Below are 21,134 nucleotides of genomic sequence, written 5' to 3'. Positions count from 1 at the left end.
TGGAGTGGAGCACATGACTAGAAATGGGATGAGAGCTAGTAGGTCAAGTTTAGGTGAAAAGGTGAAGTCAGGGACACAGGGGCGGGTTAGCTAAGAGTTATTTGGTAAATAGGGTCTGCTAGTGAGGGGCTCATTCCAGCAAGGAGAATCAAGGTGGAAAGTTGTCCCGCCCGCCCTCCCTAAATTTTACTTGTCACGGCGGCGTGGTCAGGAGGGGTCTTTGTAGGCTAAACGGGGGTAGAGGACAAGAGGGGGTTAACTCCACCCACTTGTCAGTCTGGAGGTTGTTTGGTAAAACTTAATGGTTGAAGTCCTGAGGCAGGGTACCCAGGACGGTTACACTCCGGTGTGGGTGCCCTTGGGCTAGGTGTGCACGGCCAGGGGTAATAGCCGGAGTCTTGCTATTCTAAGGTGGGGTAAATAGGGCCTTCAGAGACCCCTCCTTATGTCAGGGTAGAATTTATTGTGGGGGGAGGATGATGTATAATGTCATTGTTATTCTTGGTTTTGTTTAAGGACATTTTGTTAAAATGGTGTTAATAAAATTGGCCGCTGTGGCCTTAACTTCCAGCCAATTTGTCAGTGTTTTATTGGGGAGACACAAGAACGGGGGGTTGGAAGTGGGCACAGCTCAGACTAGACCATTTTTATCAGTCATGAGTTATACAGGTATTACAGTTTGTTAGCAGCACTCTATTCAGGGTCTCAGGCCCCTCCATTCTACAATGTCCATATGTTCTAATAGGCCATGTAGACAGGGCTTGACCAGATGGGGAAACTCATATCATTGAAAACAACAGAACAGAAATCAATTTAAGGTTGCTTTCACCCTGTTTATATCCATTTAGCAGATCCATTTAACCTGTTAAGGACGTGACCTAGTTATTTAAGGATGTGGGTCCTTTTTTGTCACATCCTAAAAGCCATAACTCTTTCATTTTAATGTTGGCCTGGTCATATGAGGGCTTGTTTTTCATTAAACTAAAAAAAAAAAAATTCTATTGCACTATTTTGTGAGACATTTAGCTTGTTGATCAATTTGTATTAACTCTTTCTTAGCCAGATAGCAAAGATGTCAATTTTTCCATTCTTTTCTTTTTTTGTTCTAAATTTTGCATGGTGCACTGGGCATCGTAACAAGGTACCTTTATTCTGCCAGTTAGTACAATTATGGATACCAAGTTTATGTAGGTTTTTTAAGTTTTACTACTTTTAGACAATATAATCACTCACTTGCCAAAATAATTTAGTTTAGTGGCACCATATTCTGAGAAACATAACTTTTTTTTATTTTTCCATTATCCAAACGGTTTGAGGGCTTGTTTATTGCAGGAACATGTATAGTTTCTGTTCGTACCATTTTAGGTTATATGTGACTTTTTGATATTTTTTTTTTTAAAATATACCGTATTATTCTATTTTTTTTTTATTTTTTTTTGGAGGCAATTTATTTTTTGTGTTTTGTTTTTTTAAATGATGTTCACCATGTAGGATAAACAATGTTCTCTTTTTTTATAGTACGAGTTGTTATGGGAAAAAATACAATTTTTTTTAAATTCCTTTATTTTATTCCATACGTTGCAATAGGTGAGCGATTGCCCCTATAGTACATTGCAAAGCTTCTGCATCAAATGTACTATAGTTTTGAATGAAGGTGAAAACATAGCAAAAGTCTCTTAGAGATGCTTCTAAGTATGACATAGGGGTCTTCTGTAGGCCACCCATCACCATGGCATTTGGGGGTGCTGATAGAGGGGCAGACATTAAAGAACCCATTTAGATGCCACAGTCATTATTGATTGGAGACATGTAAGGCCTGGTTCACATCAGTGTTCGGGTTTCCAGGACACCTAAGAAACCACATGGACCCCAAAGACTATAATGAAGTCCATGTGGTTTCTGCACAAAACATGCAGAGAGAAAAGTTCTGCAAGCACAACTTTTCTCTGGGCATGTTTCGTGCGGAACAGAGTAGAAACCACACAGACTTCATTATAGTCTTTAGGGTCCATGTGGTTTTTTAGGTAATCACTTTTTAATGCATATAGGTTTCTGTTCAAGGGGTCCCCAAAAGGACTCCCCAGATGGAAACCCGAATGCTGATGTGAACCAGGCCTAAGGGGCTGAATGGCTGTGTGTCACAGCTGACTTCTTCTATTAATGGCCCCAGCTCAAGCTCTAGAGCTGATGCAATCCTCATGACATACTATTCCTGTACCCGTTGCTGATGTAGTAGTACATCGCAGTGATGGAACCTATCGAACAAATGAAGAAAGATGATGCAAATGTATTCAAATAGATGACTTTTGGTTTATATAGAGATCAATGTAGAAAAAAAAATGTATATTACGGTTTTGGGGTCCTTTAAAAAAAATAATGCACATAAATGTATGAGGTTTTTTTATATTGAGCTCTATGTAAACAGATGGCCATTCTTTTGTGCATCTGTATTTCAGCATAACGTAAGCATATTCATAGCTAGCTAAACGGATGTAAAAATGTTAATGTACTGTAACTTTTAGGCCAAGGCTCCAAGTTGCATAAAAGCTGCTTTTTTGAGCCATTCAGGATTAGATTTAACAGAATGGGGAAGGTATAAGCACTTCTTATATATTACAAAAACGCAGCAAAATCTGCAAAAAAAAAAAAAAATTTGCTTTTCCGCAATGTGGAGTCTTAGCCTGACCCTTGGTTCACATCTGCGTTTGTATTCCGTCCGGGGGAGTCCGCATGGGGACCCCAGGAACAGAATACCAAACACATTTGCAAGCACTGTGCAGTAAAAGCACACGTACCCCATAGACCAGCGGTTCTCAACCTGTGGGTCGCGACCCCGGCGGGGGTCGAACGACCAAAACACAGGGGTCGCCTAAAGCCATCGGAAAATACATATTTCCGATGGCTTTAGCTGCTGAGAAGCTGCGCTACCTTTAGCAGCAGGGTAGATCCTAGTGGGCTGAAGGACCCTTGATGACGTTGGGACCATGTGATCAGGCTTTGGTGTGGGCGGATCTATTCAGAACAGTGCCGAGTTACACAGGAAGAGAAGGCTGCAGTGAATGGAGACTGGAAGGTAAGATGGAGAGAAGAGACAGCATGTGTAAGCAAGGGGGGAAGGGGAGTTCAGGCTGTGTGTGAGTATGATAGAGGGGTGTTTCAGGCTGTGTGTGAGTATGATAGAGGGGTTCAGGCTGATGGGGGTTCAGGCTGTGTGTCAGCATGATAGGGGGGTTCAGGCTGTGTGTCAGCATGATAACGGGGTTCAGGCTGTGTGTCAGCATGATAGGGGGGTTTAGGCTGTGTGTCAGCATGATAGGTGGGTTCAGGCTGATGGGGGTTCAGGCTGTGTGTCAGCATGAAAGGGGGGTTCAGGCTGTGTGTCAGCATGATAGGTGGGTTCAGGCTGATGGGGGTTCAGGCTGTGTGTCAGCATGAAAGGGGGGTTCAGGCTGTGTGTCAGCATGATAGGGGGGGTTCAGGCTGATGGGGGTTCAGGCTGTGTGTCAGCATGAAAGGGGGGTTCAGGCTGTGTGTCAGCATGATAGGGGGGTTTAGGCTGTGTGTCAGCATGATAGGTGGGTTCAGGCTGATGGGGGTTCAGGCTGTGTGTCAGCATGAAAGGGGGGTTCAGGCTGTGTGTCAGCATGATAGGGGGGTTCAGGCTGTGTGTCAGCATGATAGGGGGGTTCAGGCTGATGGGGGGGTTCAGGCTGTGTGTGAGCGTGATAGGGCGTTCAGGCTGTGTGAGCAAGATGAGGGGAAAGGGGTTTCAGGCTGATGGGGGGGTTCAGGCTGTGTGTGAGCAAGGGGGGGCAGCAGATTTTGTGGAAGAGAGCTTTTGTGATTAATCACTATGTTTAATTTGTAGCAATGAGAATACATAATGCATATCAGGTATTTACATTCCGAATCATAACTGTAGCAAAATTAAGGCCGTTCACACGGGCACAGAGGGGGCAGATTATGGCGCAAAATCCACATCATAATCCGCACCCTTACAATGGAGGTCTATTTAGACCGCCAGCCTTGTTTTTTGCATGGCATGCTGCCGCTCACGGAAAAAAAGAAGCGGGCTGCCCTTTCTTCAGGCGGATTCCGCGGCTCGAAGAGCCGTGGCGTCCACCTGGCGGCAGCAACTTCCGGAGTCGGCCCATTAATTTGAGCCGACTCTGGGGGGGGGGGGAGCCGCGTCCGCGACAATCGGCCCCCCGCGTCACTCTCAGTGCCTAAATCCGCTATACCACCCCCTGTGTGAACTAGCCCTTACAGTTATGAAGTAGCCACCAAAATTATTTTTTGGTTTGGGTTCACCGCAACATGAGGAACTTTATTGCGGGGTCACGGAATTAGAAAGGTTGAGAACCACTGCCATAGACTATAATGAGTCCGTGTGCTTACCGCAAGCTTACCGCGTGAAACATGCAGACAGGAAAGTAGATTGTGAACTACTTTAATGTCCGCATGATCTCTGCGGAGATCTGGCAGCAAGCACACGGACCCCATAATAGTCTATGGGGTACGTGTGCTTTCACTGGCACACCGCTTGCAGTTGCATTTTGCAGTTTGAAGTGACAGGTGTAGACCTCTATGCAGTATATAAGGCCATGAAAATAAATGGAATAAATAAAAACCATTACAGTGATTCATTGAAAGTCAAGAAATGTTTCTTTGCAAGTGAATAACATTTCCACCGACCACAAACTCGCTTTTCAAAATCCTGGCTGTACGGTTTCCTCTATCACATTGTGTTGCTAAAATACAATTATGATGTCAATTACCAACCTCTTACAGTTACTGGGCTTGTAGTTGATGAAAAGCAAGTCTTAAGTCCCCAGAGAAGCCACTTCTGCAGAAGTCTTCTAGTTAACTTGCCAAGTGTTAACTAGAGGTTTTCTGTGCTATTTTGTCTTGGAGAATAATTTGCCAGTAAGCAATAGTAAGCATTTGTTACCGCTGTTACTGTCGAGATATAAAGTACATTCCAATACACTACATACAACCACTGTTTCTACGCGCTTGCAAAGCTTATCACTAAACTGTGTTATCTTCTCATTATTGATATATGTATTCTTCAACAAAGAGTCTTCACTAAGCTCTTATGTACTTATGTAAGACAACCGAGATAAAGTCAGCCTCCTCTACTCCTATTACTCCTGATGATCCTGTCTTGATTCCACATCAATATCTTTGTGTTACTAGCTGTATGCTGGGTAAATGCACATTTTATCAAGGTGTATTGAAAGAAGTGCTATATCTTTATGTGCCTTCCTATCTTGTTTGAACATGTTTAATTCACTTTATGCACTACACAATCCTTCCAGATACAATGGATCTTCTGTCAGTGGAGCTTTCCCGGTGAATCATTTTCATGCCAAAGTCCTGAAAAGCTGTAAATAGCTGATTTAAAGTAATCTGCAGTGAGTTGCTAGCATAACAAAAGCCTTTCTTCAATTCTTTATTTATTTTTTGAATGCTGCTGTTAATCTGTGTTGCTTGGGGCAGGCTCTGGATTAAATCTATCAGTCTCCTTTCCCCTCTGGCAGCTCACAATGTCCTTTCTTCTTCCCCTATAGGAGTTGCGACAGCTATACTGCATAATGGACAAGCAGGGCAGTTTTTATTTTGCTGCTCCTCAGTCAAAAGGGGATCAATATGCGGAGACCGAGTTGCAGAGAATGACTGTGGGTGTTCATCAGGTTAAGTTGATGACTACATTTCTATACAATTTCAACACCAGGTGGCATTGCTCTATGTAACTTTTCACCAGATCATTTTAGCACTATGTAAATGATAACCATTATTCATTATTATGATTTATGCTAAGAATATGATGGGATATCACCTTTAAGGGTCCATTCACACATAGGAAAATGGGTTCTGCTAGCTTTTTTTTCCACTAGCTGAATTTTCCTCAGAGTCCGGTCGCAGGGAATGTCCCTGGCTGGACTTAATATCAAATGCAAGAGTCTAAGTAGAACCACTGCAATTAGCAGCCTAATCAAGCCAATACAACGCCTGCACGGAGAAGATTAAGCCATCCTAAGCGTGCATATGAGAAGGTTCTTGGAAGGTTAAGGTGATATCGTATGGTGAACATTACTCAGGAATCCAGTGTCATGCTAATATCTTATGACAAACATCACTCAGGATCTCATAACAATATTGAAATGGCTGTCTATTATAAAAGAGATGATTACTATTGAGGATATATGGACAAATGCACTATATTTTTCTTAATTGTCAACATCTTCATGACTTTCACTACATAAGGATACTAAAGACACATCTAATATTGAAGTGCCTTGCATTCAGTTGATTGATATCTAAGACCTGTTATATGCAATTTAGCCATCATTTTATCGGTGGAGGTCAATTATACAGTTATCATTATGTGATGTATGTGAGGACCCTGCCTCAGCCACACTTGGATTTTTCCCCTGACCAGGTTTCGCTGCTCATGCGGATCTAGTCCAGAGACCATATCAGGGTTGTGCATTAATAGATTTTATTGTATATGACTTTATCTTATTATTATTTATCTGTTTTATATGCTGAATTGGGTACTTTTGTATTGCTATATGCATAATCTATTTATAGATGTAGTTTTATGACCAACAGTTGGCCTATCTATTGGATTGTTTATAGCAACATTTCTCTACTGTGAACTCACTAGACTAGCTGATATACATATCTGAAGTTTTTATCAATTGTACTTAGCTTTGTATCATGGCTATATGTTAATAATAATTTGCCTGCAGTCTTTAGATCAGTTTTCTTACACACATTATAACTAGAGATGAGCAAACACCATTCGAAACTGCCGTTTCAAATAGCACACTCCCATAGAAATGAATGGGAGCTCACATTCATTTCTATGGAAGCGTGCTATTCAGAACGGCTGTTCCGAATAGTGTTCGCTCATCTCTAATTACACTGCCTGGCCAAAAAAAAGTTGCGTTGTGCAACAAGGTACCGTTCCACCCCTGATATAATTATGAACTGTTCATGACAGGAATTTGCATATATTCTTGAATATATATAATTGAGCTGTAGCCTGTCAAGTGCAGATCATAATTAAAGGTGTGAAGCGATGTCTACCAACGGAAGAGCTACCAAAGGAAGAGCTGTTAGTGCCTTCAAGAAGGGGCAAGTCATTGGATTGCATCAGGCCAATAAATCGACCAAGGAGATAGCTGAAGTAACTGGTATCGGACAGAGAACTGTTCAGCGTATCATACGAGCATGGCGAGATAGTGGAGAACCCCCCTCCAACCGTGGAAAGTGTGGGCGTAAGACTATACTCGAAACTCGAGGTCGTAGGACCCTAAAGCAACTGGTGAAGAATAACCACCGGAAAACCACCTTTGAGCTCACACAGATGTTCAACTCGACAGAGCGACACATTTCGGAGCGAACATTGCGACAAAGAACTCAAAGAAATGGGTCTCAACAGTTGTGTCGCCACACTAAAGCCATTGGTGACAGAGACCAACAGACGTCGGCGCCTGTCATTTGCAACAGACCACAAGGATTAGACCCTAGAGCAGTGGAGAAAGGTCATGTGGTCAGATGAATCACGTTTCACATTGTTCCAGAGTGATGGTCGTATCCGGGTGCGATGAGAAGCACACGAAACACTGGGATGTGCTGGAAAGGAACCTGCGCTGTCACTCACCACCCCCAACGAATCTGAGTAACCTGGGCTCCCTGATACTCGAGAATTGGATCAAAATCCCTGAGTCTACACTACAGAACATTATAGACTCCATGCCGAGACGGATGCGTGCTGTTATTCGTGCTCATGGTGGCCCAACTAAATATTAACACTCACAACTTTTTTTTTTTGGCCAGGCAGTGTATAACCTTTGGATGAAAGATAAACTGTCAGCAGGAACATCAGTATCAAACTAATGACAGTGCCTTGTAGGGTGGCTTCTACAATTTCCAAATATGCCTTTCTTATTCTGCATTGTAGCTTAGTTTTAATGAAAAGTAGCATTTTATTCTTATGCACATTACTTGAAAAGAGCTTTAGGGGCAAGTCCTCTCCTGCCAGGGCTTCACTCCATTTCAGATACCCACCCCTAACTGGAGAAAAAGTGTGACAAAATGGAAAATGTCACTCAAACAATGGGGGAGAAGCTGGGCAGCTGTTAGGGAGAACTATGTAAAGCAGAGCGTGAAGCCCCAGTAGGAGAATAAATGCCCCTAAAGCCTTTTTCAGGTAATTTGCATAAGAATATGCATTTTATGAAAATGGAGATGCAATGCGGAATAAGAAAGACATATTTGGAAAGTGTAGAAGCCGCCCTGCATGGTACTGTCAGTAGTCCAATACTGATTTTCTGCTGGCAGACTCCCTTTAAATCTGAACTTAAACTGACTTTCATTAGATTAACTTTATTTTGCATTAGAAAGTTATGATGAACACATTCCGCAAGGAATCAATTTATATAGGGTTATTTTTACGCTATTGTACTGTATAATATGATCATGGCATATGGAGAACACATTGTGTTTTATGAATCCAGATGGAAGAATCCTTAAATAGTTATTTCTTATAAAGTGTTTCCTATAGGAACATAATGCTTTCAAGAACTTCTGACTTTTGAAATAATAGCAGCCTGTTTAAAATTGTGCAGTGAGGAAACTTTTAGTAGAACAGCGCTGCTCTTTTTGTAATACACTGCTTTTTTATTTTATTAAAACCAGAATGGAGTTTAAATTTATTGGCCAATTTTTACATCCAACTGAAAGTCTGAGACTTTACAATTATTCGTGTAGTTCATTGTTGATCTTAAAGGGATGATCTAGCCTTTATACAGTACAGACCAAAAGTTTAAACACACCTTCTCAAAGAGTTTTCTGTATTTTCTTGACTATGAAAATTGCAGATTCACACTGAAGGCATCAAAACTATGAATTAACACATGTGGAATTATATTCTTAACAAAAAAGTGTGAAACAACTGAAAATATGTCTTATATTCTAGGTTCTTCAAAGTAGCCACCTTTTGCTTTGATTCTTGCTTTGTACACTTTTGGCATTCTCTTGATGAGCTTCAAGAGGTAGTCACTGGAAATGGTTTTCACTTCACAGGTGTGCCCTGTCAGGTTTAATAAGTGGGTTTATTGCCTTATAAATGGGGTTGGGACCATCAGTTGTGTTGTGCAGAAGTCAGGTTGATAAACAGCTGATAGTCCTACTGAATAGACTGTTAGACTATTTGTATTATGGCAAGAAAAAAGCAGCTAAGTAAAGAAAAACGAGTGGTCATCATTACTTTAAGAAATGAAGGTCTGAAAAATTGGGAAAACTTTGAAAGTGTCCCCAAGTGCAGCTGCAAAAACCATTGAGCACTACAAAAAAAACTGGCTCACATGAGGACCGCCCCAGGAAAGGAAGACCAAGAGTCACCTCTGCTGCGGAGGATAAGTTCATCAGAGTCACCAGCCTCAGAAATCGCAGGTTAACAGCAGCTCAAATTAGAGACCAGGTCAATGCCACACAGAGTTCTAGCAGCAGACACATCTCTACAACAACTGTTATTATTAATTATTATTATTATTATTATTTATATAGCACCATTAATTCCATGGTGCTTTACATTTGGGGGTTTACATACAGTACACAAATATACAGGTAGATATAATACTAGTACTAGACTACTTTAATCTATGATAAAAGTGTTAAAGTGGACCTTTCACCGATTTGGGCACAGGCAGTTCTATATACTGCTGGAAAGCTGACAGTGCGCTGAATTCAGCGCACTGTCGGCTTTCCCGATCTGTGCCCCGGGTAAAGAGCTATCAGTCCCGGTACCATAGCTCTTTACAGTCAGAAGGGTGTTCCTGACAGTCAGTCAGGTACGTCCTTCTCCACAGCAGCGCCCCAAATGGAATACCAAAACGCATTGGCAAGAAGTGTGCAGTGAAAGCACACGGACCCCATAGACTATAATGGGGTCCGTGTGCTCTCTGTGCGATGTCTGCACGGAACATGCAGACAGAAAAGTACTTTGTGATCTACTTTCATGTCCGCATGATTTGTGCGGGCAACATGCAGAGAGCACGCGGACCCCATTATAGTCTATGGGGTCCGTGCACTTTCACTGCACACATTGCTTAGCAATGCATTTGGTATTTCATTCGGGGGGGTCCCCATGCGGACTCCCCAAACGGATTACCAAACGCAGATGTGAACGAGGGGTATGTACGTTATGAACAATAGAAATTCTCATAGCTGATTCATTAGTGGATCGCAGGTTCCTTTAGGGAGGAGTTCCTGATTGGTTAGCCTCTCTTTAACTCTTTTCTGACATCTGTAGTACAATTACACTGAATGTCGAGTCTTTAAACACAACTACTGGGTCTCCATCATATTATACAATTGAGATCTGGCGGTAATGCCCATTATCATTGCCTGCTAGGCAGCCTGTAACAGAACTACAGTATGCAATGCAGTGTATTGCATCAGTGATCACTCCCCTATGAGTTCAAGATTACTAGGGGGTGTAAAAATAAAAGATAATTAAAAAAAAAAAAAAAGTTCAAATCAAATCTGTAAATCAGATTTAAAAGGAAAATAAAAAGGAAACGAAAATACACTCACCAATCTACAAACAACTACATATATTTTTCCCATATAATGAATGCTGTAGCAGGGAAAAAAACATTTCATAAACAGTGATCAAAGCATCAAACTTTTCCCAAAATGATTCAAATGAAAAGAAATCTGGCCCGCAAAAAAAAATATGCCTAAAGCAGCTCAATATAAAAAGATAAAATGGAGGGGTGTCACAATTTGACAACTCTAAGAATTATTTTTGTCTAGGTTTTGGATTTTTTTTTTTTTTAAAGGTGTTAAAATGTAACAAAATCTATATAAATTTGGTATTGATGTAATTGTAAGAATCCACAGAATACAGGTGACATGTCATTTTTGCTGCACAACGAATGCTGTATAACAAAACAAGTAAGACATTTGCACAAATGCAGTTTTTCTATTATTCTACCCCATGCTGATCTTTTTTTCCCAGCTTCCCAGTACATCATTCGGAATATGAAATGGTACCATTACAAACTACAATCTGGCCCGCATAAATAAAGCCCTCATACAATTCTGTGGATGTGGCATAAAGGGGTTAAATATTAGAGATGAAAGAGTACTGTTCGGATCAGCCGATCCGAACAGCACGCTCCATAGAAATGAATGGATACACGTGGTACTTCCGCTTTGACGGCGGCCGGCCGCTTAACCCCCCACGTGCCGGCTACGTCCATTCATTTCTATGCGAGCGTGCTGTTCGGATCGGCTTATCCAAACAGTACTCGCTCATCTCTATTAAATATCTCTGACCCCTACAGTTACTTCCTACAAAGTAATTTTTGTGCAGTTTTTCTTAGATATCCTTGTATATGTCTAGTATCTTGTATCCTGCTTAGATTGCTTCTTGTTAATTGACGTTTGTTCTTATGGTTAATTCAAGCCCACTCCTTTCTTCTGAGCCATGTAGATCTTGTTTGTACTTCTATAGTTCAGCCATGCTTCGTTTGTTTGCTTGTTGCTAGATCCTAGTGCTAGTCTTATTAGACACATATTCTGCTTTTCTCTCCTCTGTGAAGATCCTCAGCTGTCAATGAATATATTAGAGAAGAGCAGATACTGCTTCACTGTACCCAATAACTCACACCATGACTGAGGTACTGATGAGACATTCTGGAGGGAAGGAAATGTGAAATTCTCCCAATTTCTTCATGTCACAAAATAATGCGAAAACTGACTTGAATAAAGAACTATTTAATAACCAGGGTTCGAAATAGCCAACCAAAAAACTGCAACAAAAATAAAGCCGTTCTTAGTTGGAGCCTAAGGCTGAGTTCACACAGAGTTTTTTGGTCAGGAATCTGCCTCAAAATCAGCCTCCAAAAAAAAGGCCTTTTTTTGGCTAAGTAGAAAAAAGCAGAAAAAAATCAGTTTAAATGATAGGATCCCTTTAAAATCCATTTTCAGTCACCTTGAACAGTAGTTTTAACCTTCCTTTGAAAGGGAAAGTATCCTTTTTCTAATCTCTTTTTATTTTCCGATTATAGATTTTTTATTCCGTTTTCTGCAAATGATTATGTGGGCTGCCATCTTGACTGAGCTTCTCATCTGCTCTTTTAACAGCATTTAGTAATATATTTTACAGTAGTCTCCTGGCCATAAACAGCAATAATCTGGAACTGGCTCAATGAGATCTATGGGAGAGTGTCCTAGACAATATACAATCTACTGTCAGTGGTACATACAATGATGGATGTTACGTGGCGCCATCTATGAGGTCATTTCTTCTATTGTAATTCTGTCTGTGATTTAAATGAAGTGAGAAAAGAAACCCCTACAGACTTGGCAAGTGCCAGTCTATTATTAAGCTTAGTAGCCAACATGAAAAAAGATGACATTGAACGTTAAAATAAATCAATCAATCAATCAAATCAATAAATCATCACCAGAATTCTTAAAAAAAATGTATTTAACATGAAAACTGGGCTTAAAAAAAACAAAAAAAAAAAAACAAAACAGGTACATTTTCTTTTGATACATTGCCTTTAAATCTGTCATTGATTTCTCAATAAAAACAGGCAAAAGTCAGGAAAGACTTGAAATCCTGACAAATATTTGGCAGTCAGTAATTTCCTGGAACTAGTAGAATGTTGTGCTCAGATTTAAATACATTTTTCCGCTTGACCCCCAATTTCTAAATGAAATGTGTGCCTCTGACCAACAGGAACAGCATGTAAGTCATTATAATCTCCGAACCAACTGTACTCTACCTTACTAAAGGGATAGGAGGCATTTCAATAAAAATGTAGATTTCTAAATTACTGCACTCTCCCAAAACACATATTAAAGAAATGGTCCAGCGAAAACACGTTTCTTTTTCATTACTGTATCCCTTATCGGATTGTCAACCTCAGTCAGGATTACTTGTATGTAAGGCTGCAGTTCAGCATTAGAGATGAGCGAGTACTGTTCGTATCAGCCGATCCGAACAGCACGCACGCATTGAAATGAATGGAAGCACCTGGTACTTCCGCTTTGACGCCGGCCGGCCGCTTAACCCCACGCGTGCCGGCTACGTCCATTCATTTCTATGCGAGCGTGCTGTTTGGATTGGCTGATCCGAACAGTACTCGCTCATCTCTATTCAGCATCCTATCTGCATGTTATCAGACACCATCTTGATTTTTAGTTTTCCATTCCTCTGCATTCTGCTTTGACTTCTATGATCCTTCAGCACAGCATCACATACACACATGGACAAAATTGTTGGTACCCGTCGTTTAATGAAGGAAAACCCCACAATGGTCACAGAAATAACTTGAATCTGACAAAACTAATAAATAAATAAAAAGTCTATGAAAATTAACAAATTGAAAGTCAGACATTGCTATTCGCTTCAAAAGATTTAAAAAAAAAATCTCATGAAACAGGCCTGGACAGAAATGATGGTTCCCGTAACTTAATATTTTGTTGCACAACCTTTTGAGTGTGAAGGGTATGAAGGGGGCCTTCTCCAGACATCATGTTTAGCTCCTTCCAAAGATGCTCAATAGGATTTAGGTCAGGGCTCATAGAAGACCACTTCAGAATAGTCCAATGTTTTCCTCTTAGCCATTCTTGGGTGTTTTAGCTGTGTGATTTGGGTCGTTATCCTGTTGCGAGACCCATGACCTGCGATTGAGACCAAGCTTTCTGACACTGGGCAGCACATTTCTCTCCAGAATACCTTGATAGTCATGAGATTTCATTGTACCCTGCACAGATTCAAGACACTCTGTGCCAGATGCAGCAAAGCAGCCCCAGAACATAACAGACTCCTCCATGTTTCACAGTAGGGACAGTGTTCATTTCAAGATAGGCTTCATTCTATGAACAGAGAGCTGATGTGCCTTGCCAAAAAGTTTGATTTTTGTCTCATCTGTCCATAGGACATTTTCCCAGAAGCTTTCTGGCTTGTCAACATTTAGTTTTGTTAGCATTACTTTCGTCAGAATCAAGTTATCTCTGTGACCATTGTGGGTTATTCTTTCATTAAACAATTTTGTCCACGTGTGATATATATATAAATATATATATATATATATATATATATATATATATATATATATATTATATATGTAAATGAAATGGCTATGTATAATGGTTTCTCCAACATTGCTTCTGCATATGGTATCTGTTAAATATTATATATTTACAATATTCTCTAGCAGACATGGGCTTAACACTCTACTGACATCATATCTGTTGTATTTTGGGTACATGGGTGCGGTTAGAGTACACCATAGTATTAGTCTCCTTACATAGCAGTAAGATGGAAGGTAACACCCACTCTCATGAACATAAATGAGTGACAGATACACACGTCGGGGTCGTCGTCGTCATCCATGAGGGTCATCCATGAGGGGAATCCATGGGGAATCTATGGCAGGTCTGTCTGCTATCCCTCTCTGTCATCCTGGACAAGATGTCGTGAATATCCCAGATGACCAGACCAGATGATCAAGCATGAACCAAGCTGTAACTACAAGATATCCAGATGATTCAACTTCTCTGAAGATGTAAGCTATTGACAATTGACTGATATTTGTGTTATTTGGACATTTTCCCTGTTCCTGTGTTTTCCTTCAAGATATTAATAAACCTCTACACTGATTTATAACAAGCTGACTTCTTCCTATCGTGGATAAGGCCTACAACACGTGACACAAGTCTATCCCACAATTTCAAGGCCAGGTACGGATATTTAACAGTGGATACAAGTCTCACCGGCAAATACAAGATATTTAACAGTATCCCTGACAGGGACTTTCATGAATAACTCTCAATGAGACATACATTTCTCTCTATAAAGGACAGTTCTGCTATATTCCCTAAGCTATTTCCTTAGTCGATCCACTGTTGTGGGGAAATTACAGACAATCATGACTCATTGCTCCCCTCTATACTCTTCAGCAAACCATTGTAGTGTACTAAAAGGAAAACAGAATTGAATTGCGACATTTTCCCTGCAGAGTGGATAAAGGCTTTTCAGTGGAATAGATATATAAGTATATATCTAAGGGAATTAAGCACTGGGAAATGTCCCAAAATATTGTTTTGGTAGCATACATCCAAGTTCTTTACTACGCTCAACATGCTTGTGTGTCTATTGGAAGGGATGTGGGCTAATGGGTTCTTATCTACATGTGTGGTGGTGGTGTCCAGTCATTGACTTCTAAGTTATACACACTTGCTGCCATTACCACCATTGCAAAACAATGGAAACGCCTTTAAATCACTGTTAATATAATACATTTCAAATATATTCTTGAATATTTGTACACTCATAAAACTGGAAAGGCTAAACTTTGTCTCAACCCCCATGGGGTATGCTTTTCTGTTTGCCTATAGTCTTGATTTTATTTATTTACCTTTTTCCCCTCCTTTGTGATGCAAATTATCCTGTATATTGTCCTGTTTTTTTATTATTTTATTTATGGCTATCTTGTTTGCCCTGTATGGTGTATTACAGGTGAATTGTGCCTAATCCCTTGTTGTTTTATCTTATGGTAAATAAATAAATAAATAAATAAAATAAGGGTGGGTGATAGGGCTGGAAAAATTTAATATATATTTTTTATTATTATTATTATTATTATTATTATTATAAATAATAATAATAATATGTTAATAGTCAAACTACACATTTGGTGTGACTATTTTATGCAATACATTTCTTCTTTCTGATGAATAACTAGGGTAATGCTATATTGAATAAAATACTGTAGTGTCGCTTTAATCTTTCGGCTTTCATACCGAAATAAATTACCGTTTTTTTATAATTAAACATTGATGGTTTACAAAATCCAGAAGGTGACGTGCAATCTGGAGCGCCACAAATCACTGGAATGACTCATTTCTTGCTAGGTGTTGCGATTTTCTGTTCTGCTCGAAAAAACTTAATTTCCATTTGTCCTGCATGGTCTCCTATTTGTGATTTCATAAATGACTGTTACTCTCACAATATGCAGGAATGCTTAGCCAGCCACAAACCGGCACATTATGAGATTGCCTGTTACTGAAGGCCAAACATTATTTCATTTGATGCCTAATAACCATGAGAGCTTTGGTGGAAAGTTGGAACAAACAAGTCTAAAACGTAGACTGCACTAATTTTAATTTCCTGCTTCCATTTATGATACTTTAATCTGGATGTCAGAGCTGTCTGGAGGCGATCTGGGAAATTGAGATGAGACGTGGGATAAATTTAGATTTTGTTTTGCTTGTTTTTAAGCTTTATACCTGGTCAGTTTACTTATGAATCCATGTATATTGCCATGAAAATATAGGAGGATAGCCGGAGGAAAGAAATCAAATGCTTTATCAGTTTATCACATGTAATCTACAAATGTAATTACTGTATATACTCGAGTATAAGCCGACCCGAATATAAGCAGAGACCCCTAATTTTACAGCAAAAAACTGGGAAAACTTATTGACTCGAGTATAAGTCGAGGGGGGGGGGGATCCACCATTGCAGATAAAAAGTCTGGTCATGTGCATTGCACTTTAGTAACTCCATGTGCCTCATAGTAATAGCAGTTAACCCCATCATGTCCCTGACATTAACCCCCTGTGTGCCTCACATAAGAGTTACTGATATGTGGGACATATGGAAGTAATAATTAGGTATCTTCATAATTAAGGTCCTTCATTAGTGCCCTCATGTGTCTCACATATTAGTAACCCTTATATGGGGCACACAGGGGTTAATATGAGGGACATGATGGGGTTAACTGCTATTAATGTGAGGCACATGGAGTTACTGAAACTAAATGAATAACCCCAAATGCCTGACATTAATAGGCAGAGTAACTAAAGGAAGGTCCCTGTGTGTCACTTTACTGGAGCTTCCTCTCCTCCATACAACAGACATCTTCCATAAGACACAATGAATCCTGGCCACTCATCTGCAGGGTAGATGCTAAATCCTAGTGTGCTAAAGGACCTCTGATGACGTCATGACCATGTGATCGGACTCTGGTGTGGGCGGAGCTACTAGGATTTAGACTCAACCTTATCTGCAGATGTTACATACCAGTGGCTACAGGACCTTTGATGACATCACAGTCATGTGACCTCATGACAAGCCAATCACAGAGCAGTAGCACTAAAGGACCTCCCCCTTCCAGTTTTCTGTGCTCCGTGGACCATGACTCGTGTATAAGCCAAGGAGAGATTTTTCAGCATGAAATATGTGCTGAAAAAGTCGGCTTATACTCGAGTATATACGGTACTTTCAGCTTTACACTTTGCCCTTAACAATAAAGCAATCATTTTAATTAGATAAAACTGACATCTTCTTATAGGGAACCTGACACACGGAATATTATATGTAACTTGTAGACAGCATGTTGTAAAAGTCATATATGTTATCTCAATTATGTAATGTATTGGAAATTTCAGAATACAATAAATGGTTTATAAACTGAAATAGAAACCATAAATAAGTATTTCAATCACTATCTTGTGATATATTTAGTTATGGGGGTCCAGAGGTAGCAGTCGTACCATATTTCTGGTGTCTGAGAGGCCCAAGAATGTTCCCAACATGGCACAATGTGTTTTTCATCTTTTTTTTTTCCCCAAGCTAAAATAAACTCACAGTCTCATGACTTCATAAAATAAGAAAAAGGAAAAAAAAAAAGTAAATACGTAGAATTTATTAGATTTTGTTCCTACTCTCTAAAGCAAAATAAATATTCCAAAATATAGCTTCAACACAAAGCAACAGAATTTCCTTGTAAAGAAGCTATACTTGGGTTTCTTAATAACTTCCTATCAGTCACCGTGACAGTGGGATCCCTTCCAGAAGTTAATGGAGACGAGAGGAATGGAATACAGTTCTTTCTACCAAGAACATATGACAGCCTAGACTGTGCCAGGCAAAATTGCATCTCTCTGGGGAGCCAGAAGAAACACTAGGCTGCATATCTATGCCTAAACGTGGTGCCATCCAATAAGTGGAGAGAAATACACAAAATCTATCATGACCAAGAAAACAGATATAGCAAAAGATGTCCAAAGAAGCAAAATAAACCATTCCAAATATATGTACACAAATTTACAATAAAAAAGGAGTATGATAATAAACGATCATTACATATGGAGGTACAAGTACAATTATTTCATATACTATATGGACACCTACATCTTATAGCTATGTGCGGTGCGGTCAGGCAAGTAACATTCTCTTAGCATTGGCCCAATCTAGACTCATCCATCAGACTGCCAGATTCATCGCTCACAGCGTGCTTTATAACACTCCATCTAATGCTTGGCGACATAAGGCTGGCACATATCTGATTATCCATGTAAACCTATGCCAAAAGACAGCTCAATGAAGTATTTAGCATTTTCCATCCTGTCTCAGACTACCATTGGCTAAAGGATATGTCAATAACTGTACGGTATTCAAGGACTCCTGATATGTGCATAACTGAAATCCAAATTGTGTGGCATGGCAATATAAATTGGGGAAATGTCATGTGAAAAAGAAAGTGTCCCAAAAATAATTGTTCATTAATAGAGATGAGCAAGTAGTATTCGATCGAATACTACGGTATTCGAGATACTCGTACTCGATAGAGTATCACTCGCTATTCGAATGGCAAAGTTCGATGCAGAACCAGCATTGATTGGCGCAATGCTAAACAGTCGGCCAATCAACACTGGTTCTTCTCCTACCTTTAGAAGTCTTCTCCATGCAGCTTCCCCGCGGCGTCTTCCGGCTCTGAATTCACTCTGCCAGGCATCGGGCCTGGGCAGAGCCGACTGCGCATGCCTGCTTGTAGTGCGGGCATGCGCAGTCGGCTCTGCCCAGGCCCGATGCCTGGCAGAGTGAATTCAGAGCCGGAAGATGCCGCGGGGACGCTGCACGGAGAAGACTTCTCGGAGGATCCAGCCCGACCCTCACTTGTGGACTTGGTAAGTGTAATTTGATCGAACGTTGCCTACCCCTGAAATGAGCATTTTCCCACCATAGAGTATAATAGGATTTGATATTCGATTCGAGTAGTCGAATATTGAGGGGCTACTCGAAACGAATATCGAACCTCGAACATTTTACTGTTCGCTCATCTCTATTCATTAATCCCCAGCTTCCCAGGTATATTCCAGCATGCTGGACTAATTTTCCTTTTGTATATGTTTTGCCGTCCCAATCCGGGGGACTGGTCCGTGCATCATTATTTACTTTATGTGACAGGCTGTGGACTCATACTATCGTGTTTGATATTCCAGCATTCACTTAAAATGGAGTTCAGCTGTAATAGAGTGGTTCTGCCACTACACAGTGTACAGAGCCATCTGCTTTTGACTCTATACACTATGCAAGGGCACTCACGTGATCATATCTGTCAAATCCTAATTGAAGAAGATGGATCCATGAGTATTTGTGTAGTAGGTGGACGTAACTGTAACTAGCAGTTGTTCTTCCATCATGAAAACATATTTAGATACTACTCATTTAATTTGCAACATGCAAAATATTATAGTGTTGTAGAATGTAAATGAATGTATGAGAAAGTGTAACATTGCATACAATACAAAATATATTACATGTCATCTCAGAGCTTCATGATCTAGCGTATTATTTATTCATTTATACAGCTGTACGGCACCTAAGAGCATTCAAGTATTCTAAAATTTTACAGCATGGCGTATTTCAATATCTTACCTCTGAGTTTATACACTTCCCCACTGGCAGAATATACGACTATCATATATGGGGCCTCATCGCTGAGAGAAATTACAGACCCAGCAAGAGATAAAAATCCTCGAGGCTTCTGGTTTTTGCTTGCTTCAGTGACGAAATATTGCAGAATTCCAGAGTCAAAGTCCAATATAAAGTACCTGTAAAATGCAGAGGCATAATATATTAATAACTGGGTGAATATGAAGTGGCACTTGTTTGCTGTAGGCAGTTATTTACTGTGTACTGATAAGATATGTCATAGAACATGATCATTAATGGTCAAACCACTATGGTCTCCCGGGTTGCCAACTGATTCATGAACTGCTAGTTCCGCATCTTGTAGACTAGAGGATGGCAGCGGAGAGCTGAAAGGGCAAAGTGTATAGAGGTTCCCTGCGGCTTCTTTGTCTTAGTAATCAGTGGCTGGTTTCTTATCGATCCTGCATTACCTTTTTATTTTTCATAAAAGTTGTGGGAACATCAATTTGGTAGAACCTTGTCAACTCTCCTGAGGTTTCTTTTTGCTATTACTGTACTTGTGCTTCTCATAAAATAACAATTCTGTAGCATATTTTTGTATAACTCTGACCTTTGCTGGGACCATTTCTGGTCAGGGTCACAAGGTTTCTTACAAAAAGTATCAAAAAATAAAATCCTAGTTTTTCCCAGTGACCAACCTGCAGCTGTGTATTATTCCACAAAGATTTGTAAATGGGGTATAAAATATCTAAATTGTTATACATTGCCAATGGAACGTCAGCGAATTCTGTTACGATACAGGTGTGGAATCCTCATATACAGTATTTCCTTGTATATCCTGAACTTGACCTTATTCTTCCTGGAAGTATATAAGTATGACCCGCTAGGCGCCATTCCCCTTATAGGTGTGCCCCTACCCAGTCTGACAAGGTCATTGTCAGGTCATATCACATGAACGTAAACATGTCAAAACTGCATAATTTTGTAACAAAGTCAAAAATACATTATATCCTCTATATGTGAACATATTTTTAATGTCATTAGTTTTCTTTTACCCTTTTAAGTTAATTTCCCATCTATTGTTATTAACACGTTCCATACAAAAGCCATAATTTTTATAATTTTCTATTCATAGAGGTTTATGGGTGTTTTTTTTTGTTTTGTTTTTTTGCAAGACAGATTGTACTTTACAGTGGCACCATTTACTATTCCAAACAATGTATTCGGCAGCTGCGAAAAAAATTCGGAAAAAAAGGCATTTGCATAAAATGCAAAACTATGAAAAAAATTCTTTTGAGTATCATATTTTTTAGTGTGAACGCCCCCTTACTTTGTATGGTCTTCTTTTATCTGTACATGTACCTTCTGCAGAAAA

General features: G+C 39.9%; 1 protein-coding gene across 2 annotated transcripts in view; it reads right to left on the bottom strand.

Annotated features, from left to right (window-relative positions):
• Positions 1-21,134, bottom strand: part of OSBPL10 (oxysterol binding protein like 10) — a 270,349-nt gene that overhangs the window by 182,757 nt on the left and 66,458 nt on the right. For both annotated transcript variants that reach the window (XM_075271327.1, XM_075271328.1), the window contains exon 2: positions 19,763-19,938. In XM_075271327.1, coding sequence (XP_075127428.1) covers positions 19,763-19,938 — 176 coding nt within the window. The remainder of the gene's footprint in view (positions 1-19,762; positions 19,939-21,134) is intronic.

Source organism: Leptodactylus fuscus, chromosome 4 (genome assembly GCF_031893055.1).
Source record: "Leptodactylus fuscus isolate aLepFus1 chromosome 4, aLepFus1.hap2, whole genome shotgun sequence".
NCBI lineage: Eukaryota > Metazoa > Chordata > Amphibia > Anura > Leptodactylidae > Leptodactylus > Leptodactylus fuscus.
Note: the sequence above shows the minus strand (reverse complement) of the source record. Positions and strands in the feature narration are given on the sequence as shown.